Source organism: Salmo trutta, chromosome 21, assembly GCF_901001165.1.
Source record: "Salmo trutta chromosome 21, fSalTru1.1, whole genome shotgun sequence".
Taxonomy (NCBI): domain Eukaryota; kingdom Metazoa; phylum Chordata; class Actinopteri; order Salmoniformes; family Salmonidae; genus Salmo; species Salmo trutta.
Window position 1 is genome coordinate 42,778,271 of NC_042977.1, and position 26,105 is coordinate 42,804,375.

A 26,105-nucleotide genomic window follows, 5' to 3' on the forward strand; every position below is an offset into this window, starting at 1 on the left:
CTAAAAGACTGATGATATGTGAAATATCATCACGATCAGAGCCATACTGCTGCTGCTATATAATATATTCCGCTCCAGCAGGTGGCAGTATCGCAAATGCCGTTAGCTCGACACCACACTGGCAACATGATTCCCTCCCATGCAGAAACGTTTCACGTTGTTTTGGCGCGGAACGTTTCAATCGCATTTCTTCGCGGGTAATGTCCTTTTGTTGTTAGCTAAACACGAAGTTTAATTGTAGTGTATAACCAGTAATTTACCACATCAGAAAACTACAAGAAAGCATGCAGCGAAGCATATCGTAAGTAAAGTCAACATTGGTTTCTGCTGGCAGTAAGTCTCTGCAACACTAGTCAAGTAATGTTAGCTAGCTAGGTTGGCTAACTCAGCCTGTTTGCTTTTGTGCTAGGTAACGTTAGTTAGCCAGCAACACTAGCAAAATGAGTTCCTTGTCACCATCTAGCTAACTGGATTGAGGTACATTGAAACTAGCTAGTTGGCTTCTTTGTGGTTGCAAAGATGTGAACAACACACGAGGTCAAACCCCTTGGACTTTGTGTTGATAATGAAGTGAAAGTGACTTCTTCATATATTCTCCAACCACCGGCTAAGAGGGCATTATCACTTTTTATACAACGGGTTACCAACATATTCAAATAATAATTGACATATTTTCATGAACGTTATTTTTTGATTAATTTATTCATGTTTCCACAATATATATTCCCGAAATAAAAGAAACTAGGCTTGGTACCCAAACCGGCTGGTCGTATTGGTTCGGTTACCAGGGAACCAGTTGTTTTTCTGTTCTGTATCTATGGACGCGACCCAGTCGTGTGTTCTAAATGTTCCGTTTCCATACTGGCTTGGCAACGTTCTCATCCCTAGCTAGCTAGCCAACTACAGCTAACTTAAAAGTAACGTCAAAAAGAATAACAGCTGCGTTTGTTTTAAGTTGTTTTCTAGTGACATTTATTTGGATACCGACATAACAATAAACTAATGAGGCGCGATTTCGCCTGGCATAGAAAATGTGCTCTCTCGTCAGGACACTGTTGTTCAGAGGAGCTAGCTAACAACACAGCTAACACGATCACTTCAAACACGGAAGCTGGAAATATGGGAAATCTACATGTACTTCGTTTCGTTGTACCTTTTAAAAATCGAAATTCCTTTGTGTGTATGTATGTGTGTGTGTGTATATGTATATATATATATATAATATATATATATATATATGTATATATATGTATGTATGTGTGTATATATATATTCATATATATCAATACATACACATACACACATATATATATATATATGTGTATGTATGTGTGTATATATATATTGATATATATGTATATATATCAATATTCATATATATATATTCATATATATATATTCATTCATATATATATGATTGTATGAGTATATGTGAATATATATATATGAATATATGTGTGTATATATATATACAAATATATATACACATATATATATATATATATATTCATATATATATTCATATATATATGAATGTATGAGTATATGTGAATATATATATATTCATATATATATATTCATATATATATATTCATTCATATATATATGAATGTATGAGTATATGTGAATATATATATATATATATATATATATGAATATATGTGTGTATATATATACAAATATATATATATATATATTCATATATATATGAATGTATGAGTATATGTGAATATATATATATATATATATATATATATATGAATATGTATATATATAAATATATATATATGTATATATGAATATATATATATATATGAATATGTGTGTGTGTGTGTGTGTGTGTGTGTATATATATATATATATATATATATATATATATATATATATATATATATATATATATATATATGAGAATATGAATATGATGCCAGCTGTTTCATGATTTAGACTGGCTGAGAAACGCAGTCTGTCTCGACCCGACACGTTCATTGCTATGGGACAGCTGGAGATAGAATTTGAATATTGAAACATTTTTGCAAATGTCATTAAGCCAGACAGCAAGGTTTATACACATCTCCGCTGTTGAAAACTAAATGCTAGTCAGAAAGAAATGTGAGATAATGTCTAGATGCTTTTTAAAGTGGAGATCAAGTTTATATTTTGCCTGGCTGGGCTGATGAGACAGTGGATTGTGCAGTTGGATGAACAGAGTAAATGGGCATTTTAATGTCATAGATTTAGCCAGTGGTAACTTGTGGAATAGACACTGGCTGGAATGCGCTTTTAACCAATCAGCATTCAGGATTAGACCCAGCCGTTGTATAATTAAGCAATAAAGCTCGAAGGGGTGTGGTATATGGCCAATATACCACCTCTAAGGGCTGTTATGCACGACGCAACGCTAAGGGCTGTTCTTATGCGCAACGCGGAGTGCCTGGACACAGCCCTTAGCCATGGTATATTGACCCTATATCACATACCCCTGAGGTGCCTTATTGCTATTATAAACTGGTTACCAATGTAATTAGAGCTGTAAAAATAAGTGTTTTGTCATACCTGTGGTATACGGTCTGATATACCACGGCTGTCAGCCAATCAGCATTCAGGGCTCAAACCACCCAGTTTATAATATCATATAACGTTAGTGCCTGTCTCAAAATTCTACTTGACACCTGCCTTAATATATAGCGAATCATGAGACTCAACAGCGTGTTTGTGTCATGCATAATGTATTTTTTACATTTACAGTAGCTACATATGTTTTCTTTCTGACTTCTGTTAAATTTTCTTCTGCCCTAAAGATCTTTCTTTCAGCCCAAAACGGGCAAAGAGAAGGAGAGCAAAAAATGTGATGGCCCGGTGAAAGAGAAGCCGGTGAAAGACAAGCCGGAGTAAGTGTTTAAGGCCAGGGGATGAGGGTGGCAGGGTTTTTACGGGTGTAGCCAGAGCCATATATTTAAGTTAAATACATGGCCCTGGGTGTCGTTGTCTACACAGGAAATGGATTACCCTTGAAGTTTGTGGTAGAGTACTTGCCTGAATAGCAAAGCAATCAGCAACGGCGAAAGCGAACAGAGTGTAGAATGACCGATATGAGAGTAGGTATTCGCAGTGTCTCTCTATAATGTATTTTTATTTTCCATCCTTGCTAGACCAGTCAAAAGGCCTCTCAAAGTTCAGAATGGGGTCCATAAAGAGCCTGATTCGCCAGTAAAGAAGTTCACTAAACGCAGTCGTCAGATCTTGGACAGTGATGATGATGATGAGGCTCAGGCTCCAGCCGGAATAGAACAGGAGCAAGAGGACAAGGCTGTGCAACCCAAGGTAGCTTTTACATTTCCCACCTCATATCCTCCTCTACGTACACAAGCTCTAATCAGGACATTGGATCCATCCCATATGGCACCCTATTCCCTACATAGGGCCTGGTCAAAACTGGTGCACTATCGGCTCTGGTCAAAAGTAGCACACTATAGGAAATAGGGTGCCTTTTGGCACTCAGAAAGGATTTATATACTCTGCAGTAGGCTTGGGCTGTATACCGGGGTATTTTCAAATACCAACGGTATGATTGTCAATACCGTCAACACTGCTTATAACTAAGTTCAGTATCTAAGATGTGCCAAATCATCTCCAGTTCAGTGCCCCAGCTATGCGTTTGGTTTGCTAACTCTAGCTAAGTGGCTAGGTTACAAGATCAAGCTTCTTGTTTACAGCAGAGACAATAAAGCCCTTCCTGGATCAAGGTCCCTGCTGCCTAAATTAGTTTTTTGTGTCAAAACAATAACACATTTTTTGAAAAAAAGAGCCCCTTGCGTGCGCTGCTGGTAATACCGTATACCCCAGTATGATACAGGAACAGCATGACTGTATGAACATTTAGTTACCACCCAACCCTACTCTGGTCTTTACCATTTGAAACAACTGTAAAGCCAAAGGAGGGTGTGTGTATATAAAGATGCGACTGAGTATGCATTCCAAATGGCATCATATTCCCAATACAGTGCAGTCTTGACCAGGTCGCTCTTGAAGAACAGATTTGACCTAAATGAGACCTGGGTAAACGAATACAAATCTAGGAAAATAGTGGCCGTTTGTGACCCACTCTGTGCATATAGATCTGAACTTTGTCTCTCCCCCACAGGATGAAGTATTCAAGGCTGTTACCACCCCCATGTCCCCCGCATCTCCAGTGACCCCAGCAGCATCCGCCACTCCAGTGACCCCATCCGCCACTCCAGTGACCCCATCCGCCACTCCAGTGACCCCAGCCACCTCCCCCACCCCTGGAACCCCTGACACCCCCACTTCCATCTCACCCTCCGGAATACCCAAACGCCGCACCGGTCGGTCTCTAGGAAGGACTACTTCAATTTGATTAATGCCACAAAAATGTGTTCAGCAATGATGCATCTCTAGTTGTTTCTATCTTCTCTGTAGAGTAGTGATGCATCTGTAGTTGTTTCTATCTTCTCTGTAGAGTAGTGATGCATCTCTAACTAGTTGTGTTTCTATCATCTCTGTAGCAAGGAAGCAGTTCCCCAAGAGAAAGCTGGACAGCAGGAGTGGCAGTGAAAAGGAGGAGGAAGAACAAGGACCGCAGAATAAAAGAGCAAAGGTTGAGGAGACACAGGACAGCACCGGTAAGGGTTTCCTCCATTACAAGTGTTCCTTGCTACCCCTTCTCTCTTCTGTTGCATCACTCCGTTTCTCTTTCTCTGTAGAGAATGAAGAGGAAACGATGGATGTGGGAGGAGAGAACAGTGTGGATAAGCCTGAGGTGGCGCAGAACAACCCGGAGGAGAAAGAGACGGATGAAGAGAAGACCAAAGATGGAGAGAAGGAGAAAGCACTTGATGTGAAAGAGACTGCGACTGAGGAGGAAAAAGGAAAAAGTGAAAAGGCTAAAGAGAGAAGTCCTAAGGGTCAAAAGGTTAAAGAGAGAAGTCCTAAAGAGAGAAGTCCTAAAGAGAGAAGTCCTAAAGAGAGAAGTCCTAAAGAGAGAAGTCCTAAGGGTCAAAAGGTTAAAGAGAGAAGTCCTAAGGGTCAAAAGGTTAAAGAGAGAAGTCCTAAGGGTCAAAAGGTGGTGAAGGATGAGAAAGAAAAGGGAAGTCCTAAAAATGAAAGGAAGGCAGTGAAGGAGGGGAAAGACTTGAAAGAAGAGAAAGTGTCAGAAAGCCCCCAAGCCACAAAAGCCCCCACCATCAGCAGTTTCTTTGGTGAGATTTTTCCCCATTTACTTCCTGCCTTGCACAGGAACATCTCTATGAATGAGTTTGCATTCTGCAGTTTGTTTAGAAGAAACCTGAAGGAGTGTAACATTGCTTCTCAAATGGCACGGAATAGGGTGCCATTTGGGATTTAACCTACATTTTGTTTTGGGAAGTTTTGAACAGATCTGAAGGAGTGTAAGAGACTTGTAAACTGCAGAGATGGCAGTGGAACAAGGACATGTAACATCCTTTGTACTTTATACTTTAAAAAGCTTGTTTGACAAACCGTATGCTCCAAACTCCAAGTCTGAATGTGGGTTTCTTCTCTGTTATCTAGCTCCCAGGAAGGCTGCTGTAAAGATGGAGAGACCAGAGAAGAGCGAGGGAGACGGAAAGGAGAAGAGCGGGGAGTGTATAAAGGAAGAGGCGACGGTGTCCCGTACCACGGAGGACGTTAAAGACAAGAAAGGGTAAGAGAGAATCACAGATGGTTATGAAAATGTGTTAACTTTACACCATGGCTTCATCCCATTCTCCACCCTTTTCCCAAAATTGGTGCTTTGGTCAATGGTGGAATCTCCCTCTAGCCAATATTTACAATAACCCATTGCTTTTAAACCTGTCACTGTAAGTGTGCAGGTGAAGAAAGGCCATGTCCCGATTCTCTGGCCATCTCTTTGAAGGAGTAGCTGTACACGTGTACATTCCTGGATGTTTTCTCCAGTGATTTGAATAGTGCAGTATACTGTATTAATCTGAGTGTCTTTGACCCCCAGAGAGAAGACTGCCCAGGCCCAGTATGACCCGTCCAGACCCAACTACCACCCAGTAGACCACGCCTGCTGGAGGCAGGGAGAGAGGTATGTCCAACCCCCTTAATATGGATCAAATCCCGTTAACGGGATAGATTTGACAACATCCGGTGAAATTGCAGAGCGCAAAATTCAAATTGTAGAAATGGTAATATTTAACTTTCATGAACATACAAGTGTCATACATCAAAATAAATCTTAACTTCTTGTTAATCCAGCCGCTGTGTCAGATTTCAAAAATGCTTTACGGCGAAAGCACACCATGCGATTATCTGAGTACAGCGCCCCGCACACAAAAGCTTTAAAAAATAAATTATACCAAGCAGGTGCACCACGAAAGTCAGAAATAGCAATAAAATAAATGCCTTACCTTTTGAAGATCTTCTTCTGTTGGCACTCCAAAAGGTCCCAGCAACATCACAAATGGTCCTTTTGTTCGATAATGTCCTTTATATCCTCAGAAACACAGTTTAGCTGACGCGCTTCATTCAATAATCCACCGGTTTCCCTCCTTCAAAATGCATACAAAGTGAATCCCAAACGTTACCAATAAACTTCTCCAAACAATGTTTATAATGAATCCTCAGGTACCCTAATACGTAAATAAACTATACAATTTAAGGCAGAGAATCATTGTCTTTAATGAAGATAAACAACAAAGAACACGCTCTCATCCACGCGCATGAAAACACTATAGCCAAAATGGGAGCCACTTAGAAAATCTACAAATTCTAGCTCATTTTTCCAAAAACAAGCCTGAAACTCTTTCTAAACACTTGACATCTAGTGGAAGCCATAGGAACTGCAATCTCTGAGGTTTTCGCCTCATAATTAGCATGCCAGCCATTGGAAACAGTGGTAGGCTGAATGCTTTTTTGGGGGGGGATGGTTTGTCCTCGGGGTTTCGCCTGCCATATCAGTTCTGTTATACTCACAGACATTATTTTAACAGTTTTAGAAACTTTTGAGTGTTTTCTATCCAAATCTACAAATCTATATGCATATCATAGCTTCTGGGCCTGAGTAACAGGCAGTTTACTTTGGGCACGCTTTTCATCCGGATGTCAAAATACTGCCCCCTAGCCCAAAGAGGTTAACCTCTCTGGGGTATGTGGGACGCTAGCGTTCAAATTCAAATTTCTCAAACATACAACTATTATATCCCATTTTTAAAGATGCACTTCTCGTTAATCGAACCACATTGTCCGATTTCAAAAAGGCTTTACGGCGAAAGCATAACATTAGATTATGTTAGGACAGCGCCTGGACAAGAAAAACCACACAGCCATTTTCCAAGCAAGGAGAGGCGTCACAAAAAACAGAAATACAGCTAAAATGAATCACTAACCTTTGATGATCTTCATCAGATGGCACTCATGGGACTTCATGTTACACAATACATGTATGTTTTGCTCGATAAAGTTCATATTTATATCCAAAAACACCATTTTAGATTCGTGTGTAATGTTCAGAAATGTTTTGCCTCCCAAAACTACCGGTGAATGAGCACATCAATTTACAGAAATACTCATCATAAACGTTGATAAAATATTCAACTGTTATTCAAAGAATTATAGATACACTTCTCCTTAATGCAACCGCTGTGTCAGATTTCAAAAATGTTTTGATACTGTAAATAAGTTTCAATGGAGTTGTTTTGATACTGTAAATAAGTCTCTCAATGGAGTTGTATTCAATGTTTTGTCTAATTTTCTCTTTCACAGGGTCCCGTATTTGGCTGTTGCACGCACCTTTGAAAAGATTGAGGAAGATTCTGGCAGGTAAGAGATTTCAATAGACCTGCCAAGTCGTAACTGGTTAGTTCTTGTGTACATCCCAAATGGCACCCTATTCCCTATGTAGTGCATTGTCTAGGTCATGGGGTGCCATTTGGGACAGCCTGTGTTTTATTGTAGTGTAATATTCCCTTTTATATTGTTTTACATGCTAATTGCATTTCTTTTTTTTGTTGTTGCTAGATTGAGGAACATTGAAACATTATCAAATCTCCTACGCTCTGTTATCGTCCTTTCTCCAGGTAAAATAGCTTTTTTAGTTTTTCCCTAAGGTGTGTACATGTGGAGCCCAGGTGCAGGATGCAACATTTACATTTAAGTCATTTACAAATTGGTGCATTCACCTTATGATAGCCAGTGGAACAACCACTTTACAATAGTGCATCTAAATCTTTTAGGGGGGGGGGGGGGGGTTAGAAGGATTACTTTATCCTATCCCAGGTATTCCTTAAAGAGGTGGGGTTTCAGGTGTCTCCGGAAGGTGGTGATTGACATCCCAAATGGCATTCTAATATTCCCTATTTAGTACACTACTTTTGACCAAACCCCTACGGCACTATACTATCTGTAAAGGAACGCTGTGAAATACCCTGGATATGTCCCAAATGCCGCCCGATTCCCTATGGGCCCTCGTCAAAAGTAGTGCGCTATATAGGGACTAGTGTGCTGAGTGTTTCTCTCTTGTTCTTGCTCAGAGGACCTGCTGTGCTGCGTCTACCTGTGTCTCAATCAGCTGGGTCCTGCTTATATGGGGCTGGAGCTGGGAGTGGGAGAAACTGTTCTTATGAAGGCTGTCGCACAAGCTACTGGTGAGACACCCACACACACACACACACACACTCTCTCAGTGTTGTTGTTTGTTATTTAACTTCCTTTGCTTTTGGGCTTAGAACTCTCTGACATCTTTGTTCTTGTTGCCAGGGCGACAGTTGGACAAAATCAAGGCGGAGGCTGCGGAGAAGGGAGACTTGGGGTTGGTGGCTGAGAGTTCCCGTAACAACCAGAGAATTATGTTCCAGCCAGCCAATCTGATTGCGGGGGGTGTGTTCAACAAACTGAAAGACATCGGAAACATGAGTGGGAATTCTGTGAGTGTGTGTGAGAGAGTTTAACACGGTAAAATTCTCAAATCGTTTTGATAAATTCACTGATTTTAAGAAAACACACTTCTCCTCTGTCCTGGGAATAGGATGAATTGTTTTGTTATCAGTCTAGAATTTGATTAAAAGGAATGAATTATTTTCTCTCTCTCCCCCTGCCTGCAGGCCATGAATAAGAAGATTGACATCATCAAAGGTCTCTTTGTAGCATGTCGTTTCTCTGAAGCCAGATACATTGTCAGGTGATGTTCTACTACGTCCTTATTACTGGTCAAACTGAGGATGTCTCCTAAATGGCAGCCTATGCTCTATGTAATGCAATACTTTTCACCTGAGCCTTATTGACCTGTCTTTCTGCACTCACTGAGTTCTAGCCTTTGTTCATTTTATATGTGATCGATTATTATTTTGTTGTTGTGTCTTCCGGTCACCTGTTATTGGTTTACACAGGATATAGTTGAGCATGTTGTCTTGCTTCATTAGTCAAGCTGAACTTATTATCACTCCTGTCTGCCTGCCCATTCACAAGTCGTCACCCCGCTGGTCGGTACGCTAATGGATTCAAATTAGATAGGATCTCTGTGACTATTAAATGATGTGTAATTCTATAGTACTTTATAACTGTTTGTTTACCAGCTGCTACGTACAACACCAGTACATGCACAACATCAGACAAAAAGCAGGACATCATCAATGCATGTCTGTATTGATTGGTTGATTGATCGACAGGTCGCTGGCAGGGAAGCTGAGGATTGGCTTGGCTGAACAGAGTGTACTGTCTGCCCTGAGTCAAGCCGTGTGTCTGACTCCTCCAGGACAAGGTTAGCCAGCCAACGTTATCACAATGTTTAAACAACATTACCTCCCAACTTTATCACGTTTTCACAATACTATCACATTACCCCAACATCGTCAAAGCGTTTTCACAACAGACATTATCACCATGTTTGTTCACAACATAGCCTCTACATACAATATTAACGTCTGCCTTTGATGCAACTGAGATGCTTGTGTGTCTATTCCAGACTTCCCTCCGGCGGTGATTGACGCAGGGAAAGGAATGAGTGCAGAAAAACAGAAAGCTTGGATAGAAGAGAAGAGCCTTATCCTCAAACAGACTTACTGGTACTAAACCTGCTAAATACAGCTGTAGTCAGTGTGTTCATTACCCAAACGGCCCCCTATTCCCTATATAGTGCACTACTTTTGACCAGGGCTCATAGGGTTCTGCACAGTGTAGTACACTATGTAGGGAATGTAGTGCCATTTGGGACAAAGCCTGTGTGAATTGGATTTTCTTAATGGTTTTGTTCTGTTTGTCCCGTCCAGTGAGATGCCAAACTATGATGTCATCATCCCAGTCATTCTGAAGGAGGGGATTGATGAACTCCCCAACCACTGCAAACTCACTCCAGGCAATAATAATCATTTATTACATTTTTATAGCGCTTTTCATTACATCAACAATCCCAAAGTACTTAAAGCGGGAGGGGAAATGACAGCCTTTTATGAGTAGATGATGAGGTACTGACCATCGGGGTTGTTGGTGTGTATTGTTTGTTTCAGTGTGGTATTTCTGACCCCTGTTCCTCAGGTGTACCGTTGAGGCCCATGCTGGCTCACCCCACCAAAGGTGTAGGAGAGGTGATGAAGAGATTTGATGAAGCCGCCTTCACCTGCGAGTACAAGTATGATGGAGAACGAGCACAGGTAGGTCTGTGTCTGTGTCTGTGTGTGTGTGTGTGTGTGTGTGTGTGTGTGTGTGTGTGTGTGTGTGTGTGTGTGTGTGTGTGTGTGTGGTTGCTCACTTTTGTGTGTCCTATACATGTGTCAGCTACATGTTTGTTATATCTGTGTGTGTCCTGTGAGGCCCTCCCGAGTGGAGGCTGTAGAGAGCTCTGTGAGGCCCTCCCGGGTGAAGGCTGTGGAGAGGCCCTCCCGGGTGGAGGCTGTGGAGAGGCCCTCCCCGGTGGAGGCTGTGGAGAGGCCCTCCCGGGTGAAGGCTGTAGAGAGCCCTGTGAGAACCTCCCGGGTGGAGGCTGTAGAGAGCTCTGTGAGGCCCTCCCGGGTGGAGGCTGTGGAGAGGCCCTCCCGGGTGGAGGCTGTGGAGAGGCCCTCCCGGGTGGAGGCTGTGGAGAGGCCCTCCCGGGTGGAGGCTGTGGAGAGGCCCTCCCGGGTGGAGGTTGTGGAAAGGCCCTCCCGGGTGGAGGTTGTGGAGAGCTCTGTGATGTGTCGTCCTGTTGGTCGTTAAGCTGCTGTCTGCCTCCTGAAATGGCCACCAGATGGCGGTGTAACATACAGCTGGCTCGTAGCTCCATCTTTACAGGTGGACCCTGCATGTTTCTGTCTAATATAACATGTTTTATGATAGTCGGCAGATGCGTATTAAAAGCAGCGGACAGTAGTGCGTGCATCCATTTTGTTATGAGTGGCCCCTGCGGGAATTGAACCCACTGTCCTGGTGTTTAAAGTGTTATACTCCACCAATTGAGCCACACAGCTCTACTCTACATACAACAGGAAACGCACGGTCCTGGTGTTGGTTGAAGGGTTGAACTATTGATAATTGTATGTATTGTGCAGATCCATATCTTGGAGAACGGGGAAGTGCGTATCTTCAGTCGCAACCAGGAGGATAATACCACCAAATATCCTGACATCATCTCTCGTATTCCTACGGTAACAATGACCCTCTCAACACTAGCACACTCAATGAGCATCCCAAATGACAGCCTATTCCCTATATAGTGCACTACTTTTGTCCAGAGTACACTACATAGAGAATAGGGTGCAATTTCGGGAAACAATCTGACATCATCTTAGCCCCTTTATCATGTACATAAGCACACTGCATGAATAATACCTCTCTCTCTCTCTCTCTCTCTCTCTCTCGCTTTCTCTCTTTCTCTCTCTCTCTTTCTCTCTCTCTCCTTCTCTCTCTTTCTCTCTCTCCTTCTCTCTCTCTCTCCTTCTCTCTTTCTCTCCTTCTCTCTTCTCTCTTTCTCTCTCTCCTTCTCTCTTCTCTCTTTCTCTCTCTCTCTCTCCTCTCTCTCTCGCTGTGTCTCTCTCAGGTAAAGAATGAGTCTGTGGTATCCTGTGTGTTGGACTCTGAGGCAGTAGCTTGGGACAGAGAGAAGAAACAGATCCAACCATTCCAGGTTCTCACCACACGGAAGAGAAAGGTGACAGTAAAGAAATGAGTGGGCCTCATGCTGAATATTCATGGTTTCTGTAATCATTTTCATTCCAGCTGGATGGCTGATTAGTCCAGGTGGCAGTTTCCTCAGTGGTCATAGATCCTTTTCCTACCAGGCTCTGATCAAGAAGTGGACTGCTTTGTCTAACCCCTCGACCTGTCTGGTTTGGTTAGACCTGCCGGGAGTCGGAATACCTCCCATCGGCATAGCGCTGAGGGGCTGTCAAGCCCTCTCACTGTCACAATATACTGAGTACAGGGACCAAAACATCTAGGTTGGAATCATCTTTTAGTGGGTGGGTGGGTGGGTGGGTGTACTGTATATTCTGTAGGATGTGGCTGATGGCTGATATCAATGACCTGTACTGTATATTCTGTAGGATGTGGCTGATGGCTGATATCAATGACCTGTACTGTATATTCTGTAGGATGTGGCTGATATCTATGACCTGTACTGTATATTCTGTAGGATGTGGCTGATGGCTGATATCAATGACCTGTACTGTATATTCTGTAGGATGTAGCTGATATCAATGACCTGTACTGTATATTCTGTAGGATGTGGCTGATATCAATGACCTGTACTGTATATTCTGTAGGATGTGGCTGATGGCTGATATCAATGACCTGTACTGTATATTCTGTAGGATGTGGCTGCAGCTGATATCAATGACCTGTACTGTATATTCTGTAGGATGTGGCTGATGGCTGATATCAATGACCTGTACTGTATATTCTGTAGGATGTGGCTGCAGCTGATATCAAGGTCCAAGTGTGTGTGTACGCCTTCGACCTGCTTTATCTCAATGGAGAGGTGAGTGGATGAGAATAGTAATTATAAGGTCGATTAGACATGGACACTTTCATATTTAGTGCACTAGTTTTGACCAGGGCCCGTAGGTTTCTGGTCCAGAGTAGTGCACTATATAGAGAATAGGGTGCCATATGGGATGTTTAAGCAATAAGGCCCGAGGGGGTGTGATATATGGCCAATATACCACGGCTCAGGGCTGTTCTTACGCACAACACAGAGTGTCTGGATACAGCCCTTAGCCATGGTATATTGGCCATATATCACAAACCCCCGAGGTGACCTGTTGCTATTATAAACTGGTTACCACGGCTTTCAACCAATCAGCATTCAGGGCTGGAACCACCCAGTTTATAATGATTAATTAGATATTGATTGTTGTGTTTAACTTCATTGGTGGTAATAGTGTCTCTTTCTCTGGGTCTCTCTCTGTCTCTCTGGGTGTCTCTCTCCTCTCTGTCTCTCTCTCTCATATTCAATTCACTTTATTGGCATGACGTAGCAATGTACATATTGCCAAAGCTTACTTTGGATATTTACAATATGAAAATAATAAGAATCAAAATTGACAACTGTAGCAACAATAACCAAGGGTCAAAGTAACCATACATTGAACAATAACAATAAGCATACAATAGAGGACATGTGCAGGTTGATTGGTCTGTCAGACACTGTCCCTCATATGTCAGGCAGCAATGTAGTGCGCTGCCAACCCACAGCTCTCTGCGTCCTCCCCCAACAGGATGGGTAGCCTATCCTCATCAGAGAGGTCTTTGAAACCTTGAATAAGGGTTTCGCATTTGGAGAAATGACACTCTAATTGTTTTATATTTTTGTCAGGACTCTGGGTGTCTCTCTCCTCTCTCTCTGGGTGTCTCTCTCCTCTCTCTCTGGGTGTTTCTCTCCTCTCTCTCTGGGTGTCTCTCTCCTCTCTCTCTCTCTCTCTCTCTCTCTCTCTCTCTCTCTCTCTCTCTCTCTCTCTCTCTCTCTCTCTCTCTGGGTGTCTCTCTCCTCTCTCTGGGTGTCTCTCCTCAAATTCAAATTCAAGCTGCTTTATTGGCATGAAAAACATTGTGTCAATATTGCCAAAGCAAGAATGTACACAATATACATTGTAATACAATTGTAACAAATAATAATATAAAATGGCAGTAAATAATAATACAAAATTAAATATAAAACTAATAACAATAAAATAGTAGTAAATTAATAGTAGAATGTAATAAATATAAATATGGAAAATGAATCTATAACTAACTTATAACTAAATAACGGTCGTCTTTACCATTACATCCTCTCTCTCTCTGTGTCTCTCTCCTCTCTCTCTGGGTGTCTCTCCTCTCTCTCTGGGTGTGTCTCTCCTCTCTCTCTGGGTGTGTCTCTCCTCTCTCTCTGGGTGTGTCTCTCCTCTCTCTCTGGGTGTGTCTCTCCTCTCTCTCTGGGTGTGTCTCTCCTCTCTCTCTGGGTGTGTCTCTCCTCTCTCTCTGGGTGTGTCTCTCCTCTCTCTCTGGGTGTGTCTCTCCTCTCTCTCTGGGTGTGTCTCTCTCCTCTCTCTCTGGGTGTGTCTCTCTCCTCTCTCTCTGGGTGTGTCTCTCTCCTCTCTCTCTGGGTGTGCCTCTCTCCTCTCTCTCTGGGTGTGCCTCTCTCCTCTCTCTCTGGGTGTGCCTCTCTCCTCTCTCTCTGGGTGTGCCTCTCTCCTCTCTCTCTGGGTGTGCCTCTCTCCTCTCTCTCTGGGTGTGCCTCTCTCCTCTCTCTCTGGGTGTGCCTCTCTCTCCTCTCTCTCTCTCTCTCTCTCTCGCTATCTCTCTCGCTATCGCTCTCTCTCTCTCTGGGTGTCTCTCTTTCGCTATCTCTCTCTCTCTCTCTGGGTGTCTCTCTTCTCTCTCTCGCTATCTCTCTCTCTCTCTCTGGGTGTCTCTCTTCTCTCTCTGGGTGTCTCTCTTCTCTCTCTCTGGGTGTCTCTCTTCTCTCTCTCTGGGTGTCTCTCTTCTCCCTCTGGGTGTCTCTCTTCTCTCTCTCTCTCTCTCTCTCTCTCTCTCTCTCTCTCTCTCTCTCTCTCTCTCTGGGTGTCTCTCTCTCTGGGTGTCTCTCTCTGGGTGTCTTTCCCTCTGGGTGTCTCTCTTCTCTCTGTGGGTGTGCCTCCTCTCCCTCTGGGTGTCTCTCTTCTCCCTCTGGGTGTCTCTCTTCTCTCTGTGGGTGTGCCTCTCTCTGTGGGTGTGCCTCCTCTCTCTCTGGGTGTCTCTCTTCTCTCTGTGGGTGTGCCTCTCTCTGTGGGTGTGCCTCCTCTCTCTGTGGGTGCGTCTCTCAAAAAAAAATCAATTCAAAGGGCTTTATTGGCATGGGAAACATGTTTTCATTGCCAAAGCAAGTGAAGTAGATAATAAACAATTTACAGTAAACCTCAGGTTCTCTCTCTCTGGGTGTATTTACATTGTGCTCTACTGGTTGTCCTTTTCTCATGGCAACAGCCACAAATCTTGACACTGCGGTATTTTGCCTAATGGATATGGGAGATTATCAATGTTTGATTTGTTTTCAAATTCTTTGTGGATCTGTGGAAAATATGTCTCTAATGTGGTCTCGCTCTCTCTGGGTCTCTCTCTGGGTGTGTCAGTCTCTAGTGAAGCAGTCCTTGTCATGTCGCAGGGCTCTGTTGAAGGAGAGCTTCCAGGAGAAGGAGGGAGAGTTTGTGTTCGCCCGTGCCATCGACTCAGACAACACAGACGCCATCGCTGAGTTCCTGGAGCAATCGGTTCGAGGTTTGTGGGATGAGTCTGTGTGTTGTGTGTGTTTTTTTTACGTGTGTGAGCAGTCTGTTCGCACACATGTTTGTGAGGTCACTCTTGTCTTCTGTGATCTCCTTCTGTCCTTGACTTGTTTATTCATGTCTTAGGCTGTGTCCTAAATGACACCGTATTCCCTATATAGTGCACTACTTTAGACCAGAGCTCTATCTATGGTCCCTGGTCAAAGGGAATGCACTGTTGTTGCCAGGGATGGTGTCTAAGCCGCTTCCTCTTGGATCATGTATAGTGCTGCAGCAGAGGCCACCGTCCAGCCACCTGCTATTTCACCCCCGTCTTTCCTCTCTAGCGCTCTCTCTCTATCCTGTACAATACACAAACATGTGAGGAGTGGGACTGCCCCACTCCTTTAAAAAAAAAACATACAAGTTTGGGGGAAAAAAGCTGTGCGCTGTACAGCGAAGGGTTTACCAAGAACATTCCAGAAGGACTAATTTGAGGCAGAAAGGGAATTGTCGTTGTCTTACGTCAGATGGCGTCACTCCTACGCAACGCTCGTCCCTCAATCAATCTGTCTTGTAGGACGTCGAACTCATCCTAAAATGTTGAGATACCCGAGCACCCGCCATTCAAAAATGGAAACAGTTCCTAAAATATTATATCAATGCGCTCTTGTATGACTCTCCATGAAATAGGCAGAATAACAAGCTAAAGTAATACAAATGTTGTGACAATGATTTAATAGTTTGAGAAAATTAAAACAAAGGCTATGTCCTGCAAAAATGTTGCAAAGATGTCTGCCGCCAGTGCAGTGACTTAATCAGCTGCTTGGCTGTTCTGGCTAGCTGTCGTACTGACGTGGTAAGCTGGGCTAGCTGTCGTACTGACGGGGTAAGCTGGGCTAGCTGTCGTACTGACGGGGTAAGCTGGGCTAGCTGTTGTACTGACGGGGTGAAGCTGGGCTAGCTGTCGTACTGACGGGGTAAGCTGGGCTAGCTGTCGTACTGACGGGGTAAGCTGGGCTAGCTGTCGTACTGACGTGCTAAACTGGGCTAGCTGTCGTACTGACAAGGTAAGCTGGGCTAGCTGTCGTACTGACGGGGTAAGCTGGGCTAGCTGTCGTACTGACGTGGTAAGCTGGGCTAGCTGTCGTACTGACGGGGTAAGCTGGGCTAGCTGTCGTACTGACGGGGTAAGCTGGGCTAGCTGTCGTACTGACGGGGTAAGCTGGGCTAGCTGTCGTACTGACGTGCTAAACTGGGCTAGCTGTCGTACTGACGTGGTAAGCTGGGCTAGCTGTCGTACTGACGTGGTAAGCTGGGCTAGCTGTCGTACTGACTGGGTAAGCTGGGCTAGCTGTCGTACTGACGTGGTAAGCTGGCTAGCTCTACCTTTACTGACATTTTTAAAGCTTGCTTAACTTGTTTAAATTACCCTGAAGTTGTAGACTTGCAGCCCCAAAGTTAAGAGGGACTGATCAGAAATCAGTTTGTAGATCAACATGTTTCCCCTGCGATCGCTAACGTTACTCTGTATGGTTGGGTCAGCTGAGCACAGCAGCTGACTTGGGAGGCGACTGCAATGACCAACAGCTGCTTCATGAAAACTCATCATGTGAGCATCAGCACTACTAAAGTAGCTTGCTTAGATAGCTTTTATTGGAAGCATTCAACATTGTGTGTTTGTATTACTAAGTAGAGGCTTGGTTGGTTAGCAGCATCGTTTCAGGGACTGGTTCGGCAAGCTAATGTTGGACATTTTATGCTAGCTTTCGTGCCCATTGTCAAACTTCAGAAATGCTCGGAGAAGCACAAGAAGTCTTCGCTAGATGTGAAATGGAGCGACTAAGACTTCCTCACCAATAACATTATTGATAGATGTATTGTTTTAGCTTACATTCATTGACTGTTTTCAGGCAGAAATTGTGTTCAGCGGACGATGTCACCTAGGTAATACTGTTGGACAACCCATTGTAGCTGAGTTATCCCATCACCCTGCAAGATACGAGACAGATCAGTACCGGCAGAACCGACACGCTACCTGGTTTAGGACATGGCAGCCAATTCCCCATTGTCCTTAGATAGCGTGTCGATTCTCCGTCGTCCTAAGTCAGATAGGACGATGGCGAATCGACACGCTAAGTCAGATAGGACGATGGCGAATCGACACGCTAAGTCAGATAGGACGATGGCGAATCGACACGCTAAGTCAGATAGGACGATGGGGAATTGGCTGCCATTTGGGGGACACACTAAGTGTTATGTTTCTATGGGCCCTCGTCAAAATTAGTGCACTATATAGGGAATTGGTTGTCATTTCCTGTTTTTAAATACACTTTAAATTAAATTTGGCACACACTGTAAATGTTTCTGTATGTAATTCTGGGTTCATCAGACTCCTGTGAGGGACTCATGGTGAAGACTCTGGAGAAAGATGCCACGTATGAAATCGCCAAGCGCTCTCACAACTGGCTCAAGGTACAGACACACCACAGGGTTCCCCCAGGATTTAACAAGGTGGTGCTGCTGTGTACAGCCGGGGGGGCGCCCGGACAGGGGCAGCCCCCCCCCCCCCCCCAAGACTCAGAGAGTTTTGCGGTTTTCAACATCATTAACTGCCATTTCCTGCTATCTAGAACTAAAAAGTGCCTTCTATATAACAAATAAAGTAAAAATAAATATATATATTTACCTTTTTCATTTATATATACATACATATTTATAGACATATATACAGTACCAGTCAAAAGTTTGAACATCTACTCATTCCAGGGTTTTTCTTTATTTTTGCTATTTTTTAGTATAGAATAATAGTGAAGACATCAATACTATGAAATAACACATATGAAGTAACCAAAAATGTGTTAAGCAAATCTAAATATATTTGAGATATAGACACCCTTTGCCTTGATGACAGCTTTGCACACTCTTGGCATTTTCTCAACCAGCTTCATGAGGTATTCACCTGGAATGCTTTCCCGACATATGCTGAGCACTTGTTGGCTGCTTTTCCTTCACTCTGCGGTCCAACTCATCCCAAACCATCTCAATTGGGTTAGCATTAGTTTTGATGTCTTCACTATTGTTCTACAATGTAGAAAATAGTAAAAATAAAGAAAAACCCTTGAATGAGTAGGTGTGTCCAAACGTTGACTGGTACTGTGTATATATAGTGGCGCAGCCAGTCCACAAGGTGGCGCAGCTCCTCTTACATTCTTTGGTGAGAACCCTGCACTACACATGTGTACGCAAACACACGCGCACACACACACACAATAACTTGTTATACGTTTTCTATAAATCCTTCCCATCTCTCTGTCTAGCTGAAGAAGGATTATCTGGATGGCGTGGGGGACACGATTGATCTGTGTGTGATCGGAGCGTATCTGGGGAAGGGGAAGAGAACAGGGACCTATGGAGGCTTTCTGCTCGCCTGCTACGATGAGGACAATGAAGAGTTCCAGTCAGTCTGCAAGGTCAGTGTGTGTGAGAGGGGGGGGGGGTTTCTTTGTGTGGGCTGTATGTCTGTGTGTGTGTACCTGTCTGCCTGCCTTGCCTGTGAGGTGACTTTTTTTCCTCTCTGTCTCTGCTGGTTTGTCTGTTTTGAAAGGTGACGGCGCCTCGGGCCAATTAGGCTAAAGGCATTTAACACAGGGAATTCTGTCAGTTGTGTTATTCTACTCTCCTAAAGGTCTCATTTGGTTTACCCCAGGGGAATATATTTTCTGGTTCTTTTGTCTTTGCAGATTGGGACAGGTTTCAAGGATGAAGATTTGGAGCAACATTACAAATTCTTAAAGGTACAATACGTCGACCGTTGCTGTGTTCTTTTCTCGTTTGTGAAGCAAAGCCCAGAGTTTCTGTTGCAAAGCTGCCAAAAGTCTTTAGATCCAATTAACTATGAAGCCATTGTCTTTTCCAGGAGCATATTTTGCCAAAGCCCCGCCCCTATTACCGTGTGGACCAATCAACTGAGCCCGACTTGTGGCTCGATGCCGTGCAAGTATGGGAAGTGAAGTGTGCCGACCTATCGCTGTCGCCGATCTACAAGGCTGGCATGGGATTGGTTAGTACCACTCTTGTTTGTACACTGGCACATCAATACTAATAATATAAAGACTGGCCCTATTCCTTTTGTAGTGCACTACTTTTGACCAGGTCCCAATAAAGTAGTGCACTATATAGGGAATAGGGTGCCATTTGGGAGACAACCAAAGTAATTTGGAAATTATTCATTCGATTCAATGCAATTTCATCTTTGAGGACCGACAGGGATGCAAACGCCACAGACTCTTCACCTCATTAATCCCCTCTGCAAATCTAAAATGTGTTGTTGATTCTCAACAAACTGTTTACGTCTCTAGATTTGAGTATTTAAAAAGTTCCCCCAAATTTCTTGAGGTCATGGCTCTGGTTGCTTTCCTTTGGGAATGATATTATTTAATAGACTTTCCATGAACCCATGTTACCCACAACTTAAATGCACACTCCTATAGGCCTAGGTCTAATATTTAGGCTACATCTCCCGAGGGGCGCCGCAGTCTAAGGCACTGCATCTCAGTGTTAGAGGTGTCACTACAGACCCTGGTTTGATTCCAGGCTGTATCACAACCGGCCGTGATTGGGAGTCCCATAGGGCGGCGCACAATTGGCTCAGCGTCGTTCAGGTTAGGGTTTGGCTGGGGTAGGCCGTCATTGTAAATAAGAATTTGTTCTTAACAGACTTAAATAAATGTTAAAATAAATCTCAGGGCCAGAGTATGAGTAGCAGTGCTGCTGTCCATAAATCCTATTCATATCAGCACTCCTACTCTGAAGCTCTTTGTCGATATGGGCCCTAATCTGTGATTTATACAAGGGCTGTGTCCCAAATGGCCCTCTATTTCCTATAAAGTGCATAATGTTTGAGCAGAGCCTTATGAGTAGTGTACTACATTGGGAAGAGGGTGCCATTTGGGACAGAGCCCAGGTTTCAAAGTGCTTTACTGGTCAAGTCTTCGGGTGCTTGGTTAGTAATGCATCAACTGGGAAAGGAAAACCCGCACTCACTGAGAGGGTCTGTTTTCATGTTCTTTTAGCAGGTCCAACCTGCACTCACTGAGAGGGTCTGTTTTCATGTTCTTTTAGCAGGTCCAACCTGCACTCACTGAGAGGGTCTGTATTAATGTGTTTTCTCTGGTCCTCGTATCTTCTCTCTTTGTGACCCAGAGAATGGCTTCAACCTTTTGCGAGGGTTATGGTTCGGGCATAGTTAGTTGAAATGTTGTTGACAGTCTACAAAACAATTTGGGACTATCCAAATATAGTGTTGCCGGTGATTCATGTATTTTCTCTCTCCTGTCTCCCAGTGTGACCCAGAGAAGGGCATTTCTCTTCGGTTCCCACGCTTCCTGAGGATCAGAGATGATAAAAAGCCAGAGGAGGCCACTTCAGGAGGACAGGTACGTTGAGCCACTGCTGTGACACACTGGAGTTGTCTTGATGCACATCATTTCTCTTTCTCAATTCATCTTTCCACGATTCCTCACGTCCTGTCTTCTCTCCTCTCTCTCAACTGTATTGGAGAAGGTCCAAGGTCCCTCCCCTTGGACCTTCTCCAGTGCGTTTTGAGAAGGTGTCAAGGGGAGAGGATTACAAGGAATCAAGGGGAAATTTATTTGTATGCTTTTTTTTTTTTCACAGCGCCTTCTCTGTATTTTAACATCTCCCTCAGAACCATTTGTATATCTCTCTGAAATCAAGTCACTGATTTCTGTCGTTCTATTTTAGATTGCTGATTTATACAGGAAGCAGCAGGTTGTTCAGAATCAGGGCGACAAAGCTGACCTTGAGGACTACTACTGACCTCTGACCTGATCAGCTGACCGTCCAGTCGCCAATGACTCGGGTGAAATCTCAATGTGTACATAATTATATATTTTTTTTTAAATGATGAACCTGAATAAGGCTCTGCCAATGCAAAAATGAAAGCGAAGACCCTGTGAACAGCTGTGTTTCTAGATATAGGCTCTGCCAATGTTATGACGTTCAACATTTTGCTGTTGAGCCTAAGGCTTTTTGGGGGGGATCGTATACACAGCAGTATAAAGTACAGTTGTCAATGACTCATAAATCATCATAAAGTATGTGAATAAAGGCTTTTGCCAATTTTATAATATGCTGTTTGTGTGTGTTCATTTTAGCCACTAAACATATTTTTCTCAACATATGCAGTAAAAAAAAAAACCTCAAGACTATTGATGACTTCCATCGTTCAGATTGTTCTGATGCGTATCTAGGTAACGCTTTACCTGAAACTCGCAGGTATGCTTTATAACTTGTTCTAAGCATGTATGAGCCTGAAGGCATTCAGTCGTACAACTGACTAGGCAGCTCCCTTTATCCTTTTAATGTCTTCTAAGGTTTTATAATTCGGGCAGTGAGTGAATACCACTTTGTTCCCTTTGTCCTATGTGCCACCCAGTATAATGAAGATGAATTGAATGGCACTTAATATTTGCAGTACACAGTGACTTGAATAGAGTCCACAGGAGTAAACAAAAAGCTCAGTACCCTCAGTACCTCTCACTCACAGCTTCATTACCATACCCATGTGTCCCAAATTGCACCCTATTATAGTGCACTACTTGGTTTAATGTCATTGTCACCATACTCCCTATATAGTGCACTACTTTTAACTTGAGCCCTAAGAGTCTACTATATACACTACTTGACCAAAAGTATGTGGACACCTGCTTGTCCAAGATCTCATTCCAAAATCATGGGTGTTAATATGGAGTTGGTCCCCCCTTTTCTGCTATAACAGCCTCCACTCTTCTGGGAAGACTTTCCACTAGATGTTGGAACATTGCTGCGGGGACTTGCTTCCATTCAGCCACAAGAGCATTAGTGAGGTCGGGCACTGATGTTGGGCAATTAGGCCTGGCTCACAGTCGGCGTTCCCAATTCATCCCAAAGGTGTTCAATGGGGTTGAGGTCAGTCAAGTTCTTCCACACTGATCTAGACAAACCGTTTCTGTATGAACGTCGCTTTGTGCACGGGGGTATTGTCATGCTGAAACAGGAAAGATCCTTTCCCAAACTGTTGCCACAAAGTTGGAAGAGCAGAATCATCTAGAATGTCATTGTATGCTGTAACGTTAAGATTTCCCTTCACTGGAACTAAGGTCTACCTGTTGTTGCTCCTAGATGTTTCCACTTCACTGTAACAGCACTTAGCTCTAGCAGGGCAGAAATGTGATGAACTGACTTGGGAAGGTGGCATCCTATGACTGGGAAACGTTGAAAGTTACTGAGCTCTTCAGTAAGGCCATTCTACTGCCAATGTTTGTCTTTGGAGATTGCATGGCTGTATGCTCGATTTTACACCTGTCAGCAACGGGTGTGGCTGAAATAGCCGAATCCACTAATTTGAAGAGGTGTCCACATACTTTTGTGTTGTGTAGATAATATGGTCCCATACTTCTCAGTTCATCCTCTTGTGGACTTACATCATTGAAGTCTGAAGCTGATTTGCAGGAATGTGAGGCAAGGCCAACTCTTAACAGTGCTTGTATCCTTGGAACTGAAGAGGTTCATTCCAGTTTACCCAATAACCCACGAAGCTTTATTAACTTATCTCAAGTCAGTTACAATTATTGACTATTCAAATATTACTGTAGACAATGTAACAATGTGTACACCATACATGGTTACATCTCAACAGTTCACCAGAGTTAAATGAACAGCCACACAATCCAAGTTCCCTGTAGAAATCAACAAAACAATGCAACAAGAGATGAGATTTCCTCAAGACATGAATTTATGCAAAATAGCGGTGTAACACAATTTCCAATGTTCTGTGTATATTCAGAAGAACAAGGACGAAACAAGGACACCGCCTGGTATGATGTGATGAAATGCAAAGAGGGTTGACGGTTCATGGAGCAGAACAAAACAGATGCATTTCCAGCCTGCATTAGACAATGAAAATCCACAAAGTCTGTGGAAGGAAGTCTGGACTCCATCCACTATAATACGATGCAGGTCAGTGAAGAGAGCCAAGGTCACGTGGTCATTACAGGGAGTAAAATGGATTTTAGAGTTCTGTGCACAGTAATAACAATCAGAGTGGCGTATGCTGTAGTTATGTGTTTTTCAAGATGCCATACTTGGTGGTTGTTTCGTTTGTATGTGGCTTCTACTTGGTCAAAAGTAGTGCACTATGTAGGGAATAGTGTGCTATTTGGGACGCATGCCCAAAGTGAGCGTGTGTTGTGGCGTGCATTTGGAAGTGAGGGGGTTGTGATGTGACCTGTGCTGGGGCGTCAGTCTGCTTCTGCAGGGGAGGAGAAGGGCTCCATTGTGCCAGCCTGGGCATGGACATTTAGATTGTCTTCCCCATCTGTTAATTATTGGATTTTCTTGCTCTCTCTAAATTTCACCATGTGGGTTTTCTCTCCTAGCATTTCTTGCTACTTCTATTATGAATAAATTGTGGCAGATTTTATACATATTCTTTTTGATATTTAATTCATACCTGAAACAAGAAAGAATCAGCTGATGTTTGCACAGTAGAATGTAAGCTATTTATACACATACTGTAGCTGGGTTGTCTGTCTCTCTGTCAGTTGGTTGTCTGTCTCTCTGTCAGTTGGTTGTCTGTCTCTCTGTCCCTGGGTTGTCTGTGTCTCTGTCCCTGGGTTGTCTGTCTCTCTGTCCCTGGGATGTCTGTCTCTCTGTCCCTGGGTTGTCTGTCTCTCTGTCCCTGGGATGTCTGTCTCTCTGTCCCTGGGTTGTCTGTCTCTCTGTCCCTGGGATGACTGTCTCTCTGTCCCTGGGATATCTGTCTCTCTGTCCCTGGGTTGTCTGTCTCTCTGTCCCTGGGATGTCTGTCTCTCTGTCCCTAGGTTGACTTTCTCTCTGTCCCTGGGTTGTCTCTTCTGATAAAACAATACCTGAAACTAGGAAGATGAAGAAGCAGCTAATGTTTGCACAGTAGAATGTGAGCTGTAGAATATCCTTCTTCTGTGGTAGTGTATCAGGACAGTGGTGTGGGTTTGCAGAGCGGGGGAGGAGGGGCAGCTGGCTCAGAACATGTGCCTGCAGGGCAGGGTACTGCTCTGGTTTTGTGCTCGATGGCACCCAACTCCCTGTATAGTGCACTACCTTCAACCAGGGCTCTGATGTTGCATTTGGTATGCAGACCTGGTTTCCATTTATAGCATCTGTTTCCGCTATAGACTGCCTGATGTTGGACCAGATTAACTAACCTGATGTTGGACCAGATTAACTAACCTGATGTTGGTTTATATTAACTAACCTGATGTTGGTTTATATTAACTAACCTGATGTTGGTTTATATTAACTAACCTGATGTTGGTTTATATTAATTAACCTGATGTTGGTTTATATTAACTAACCTGATGTTGGTTTATATTAACTAACCTGATGTTGGACCAGATTAACTAACCTGATGTTGGACCAGATTAACTAACCTGATGTTGGACCAGATTAACTAACCTGATGTTGGTTTATATTAACTAACCTGATGTTGGTTTATATTAACTAACCTGATGTTGGTTTATATTAACTAACCTGATGTTGGACCAGATTAACTAACCTGATGTTGGACCAGATTAACTAACCTGATGTTGGACCAGATTAACTAACCTGATGTTGGACCAGATTAACTAACCTGATGTTGGACCAGATTAACTAACCTGATGTTGGACCAGATTAACTAACCTGATGTTGGTTTATATTAACTAACCTGATGTTGGACCAGATTCATTTACCTGATCAACTGAGTCCGCCCACCTAAACTGAACCCTGCTAAACCGAACCCAGGACGTGTCCGAAGTGGAACCCTATTCACATTATAGTGCACTACTTTTGTCCATAAATGTCAAAAGTAGTGCACTATTTAGGGAATAGTGTGCCATTTGGAAGTGCCCTGGTCTGTCATGTTGCACTTGATGGAGTAGCTACATGTCTACATCCCTGATGGAGTAGCTACATGCCTACATCCCTGATGGAGTAGCTACATGTCCTGATGGAGTAGCTACATGTCTGCATCCCTGATGGAGTAGCTACATGTCCTGATGGAGTAGCTACATGTCCTGATGGAGTAGCTACATGTCTACATCCCTGATGGAGTAGCTACATGTCTGCATCCCTGATGGAGTAGCTACATGTCCTGATGGAGTAGCTACATGTCTACATCCCTGATGGAGTAGCTACATGTCCTGATGGAGTAGCTACATGTCTACATCCCTGATGGAGTAGCTACATGTCCTGATGGAGTAGCTACATGTCTACATCCCTGATGGAGTAGCTACATGTCCTGATGGAGTAGCTACATGTCCTGATGGAGTAGCTACATGTCTACATCCCTGATGAAGTAGCTACATGTCTACATCCCTGATGGAGTAGCTACATGTCCTGATGGAGAAG

General features: G+C 43.4%; 1 protein-coding gene across 1 annotated transcript; it reads left to right on the forward strand.

The window, feature by feature from the left end:
* Positions 1-137: 137 nt before the first annotated feature.
* On the forward strand, positions 138-21,826 carry lig1 (ligase I, DNA, ATP-dependent). Its single transcript, XM_029705784.1, has 28 exons — positions 138-301; positions 2,802-2,891; positions 3,153-3,324; positions 4,145-4,346; positions 4,527-4,643; positions 4,725-4,961; positions 5,067-5,219; positions 5,551-5,683; positions 5,990-6,073; positions 7,750-7,806; positions 8,005-8,063; positions 8,517-8,630; positions 8,743-8,909; positions 9,087-9,163; positions 9,651-9,742; positions 9,947-10,046; positions 10,251-10,336; positions 10,516-10,631; positions 11,505-11,600; positions 11,993-12,103; positions 12,860-12,931; positions 15,543-15,687; positions 18,067-18,149; positions 18,995-19,147; positions 19,418-19,471; positions 19,594-19,737; positions 21,020-21,112; positions 21,441-21,826. The coding sequence occupies exons 1-28, from the start codon at positions 285-287 to the stop codon at positions 21,513-21,515; spliced, it is 3,099 nt and encodes a 1,032-aa protein (XP_029561644.1). The 5' UTR covers positions 138-284; the 3' UTR covers positions 21,516-21,826.
* Positions 21,827-26,105: the final 4,279 nt, after the last annotated feature.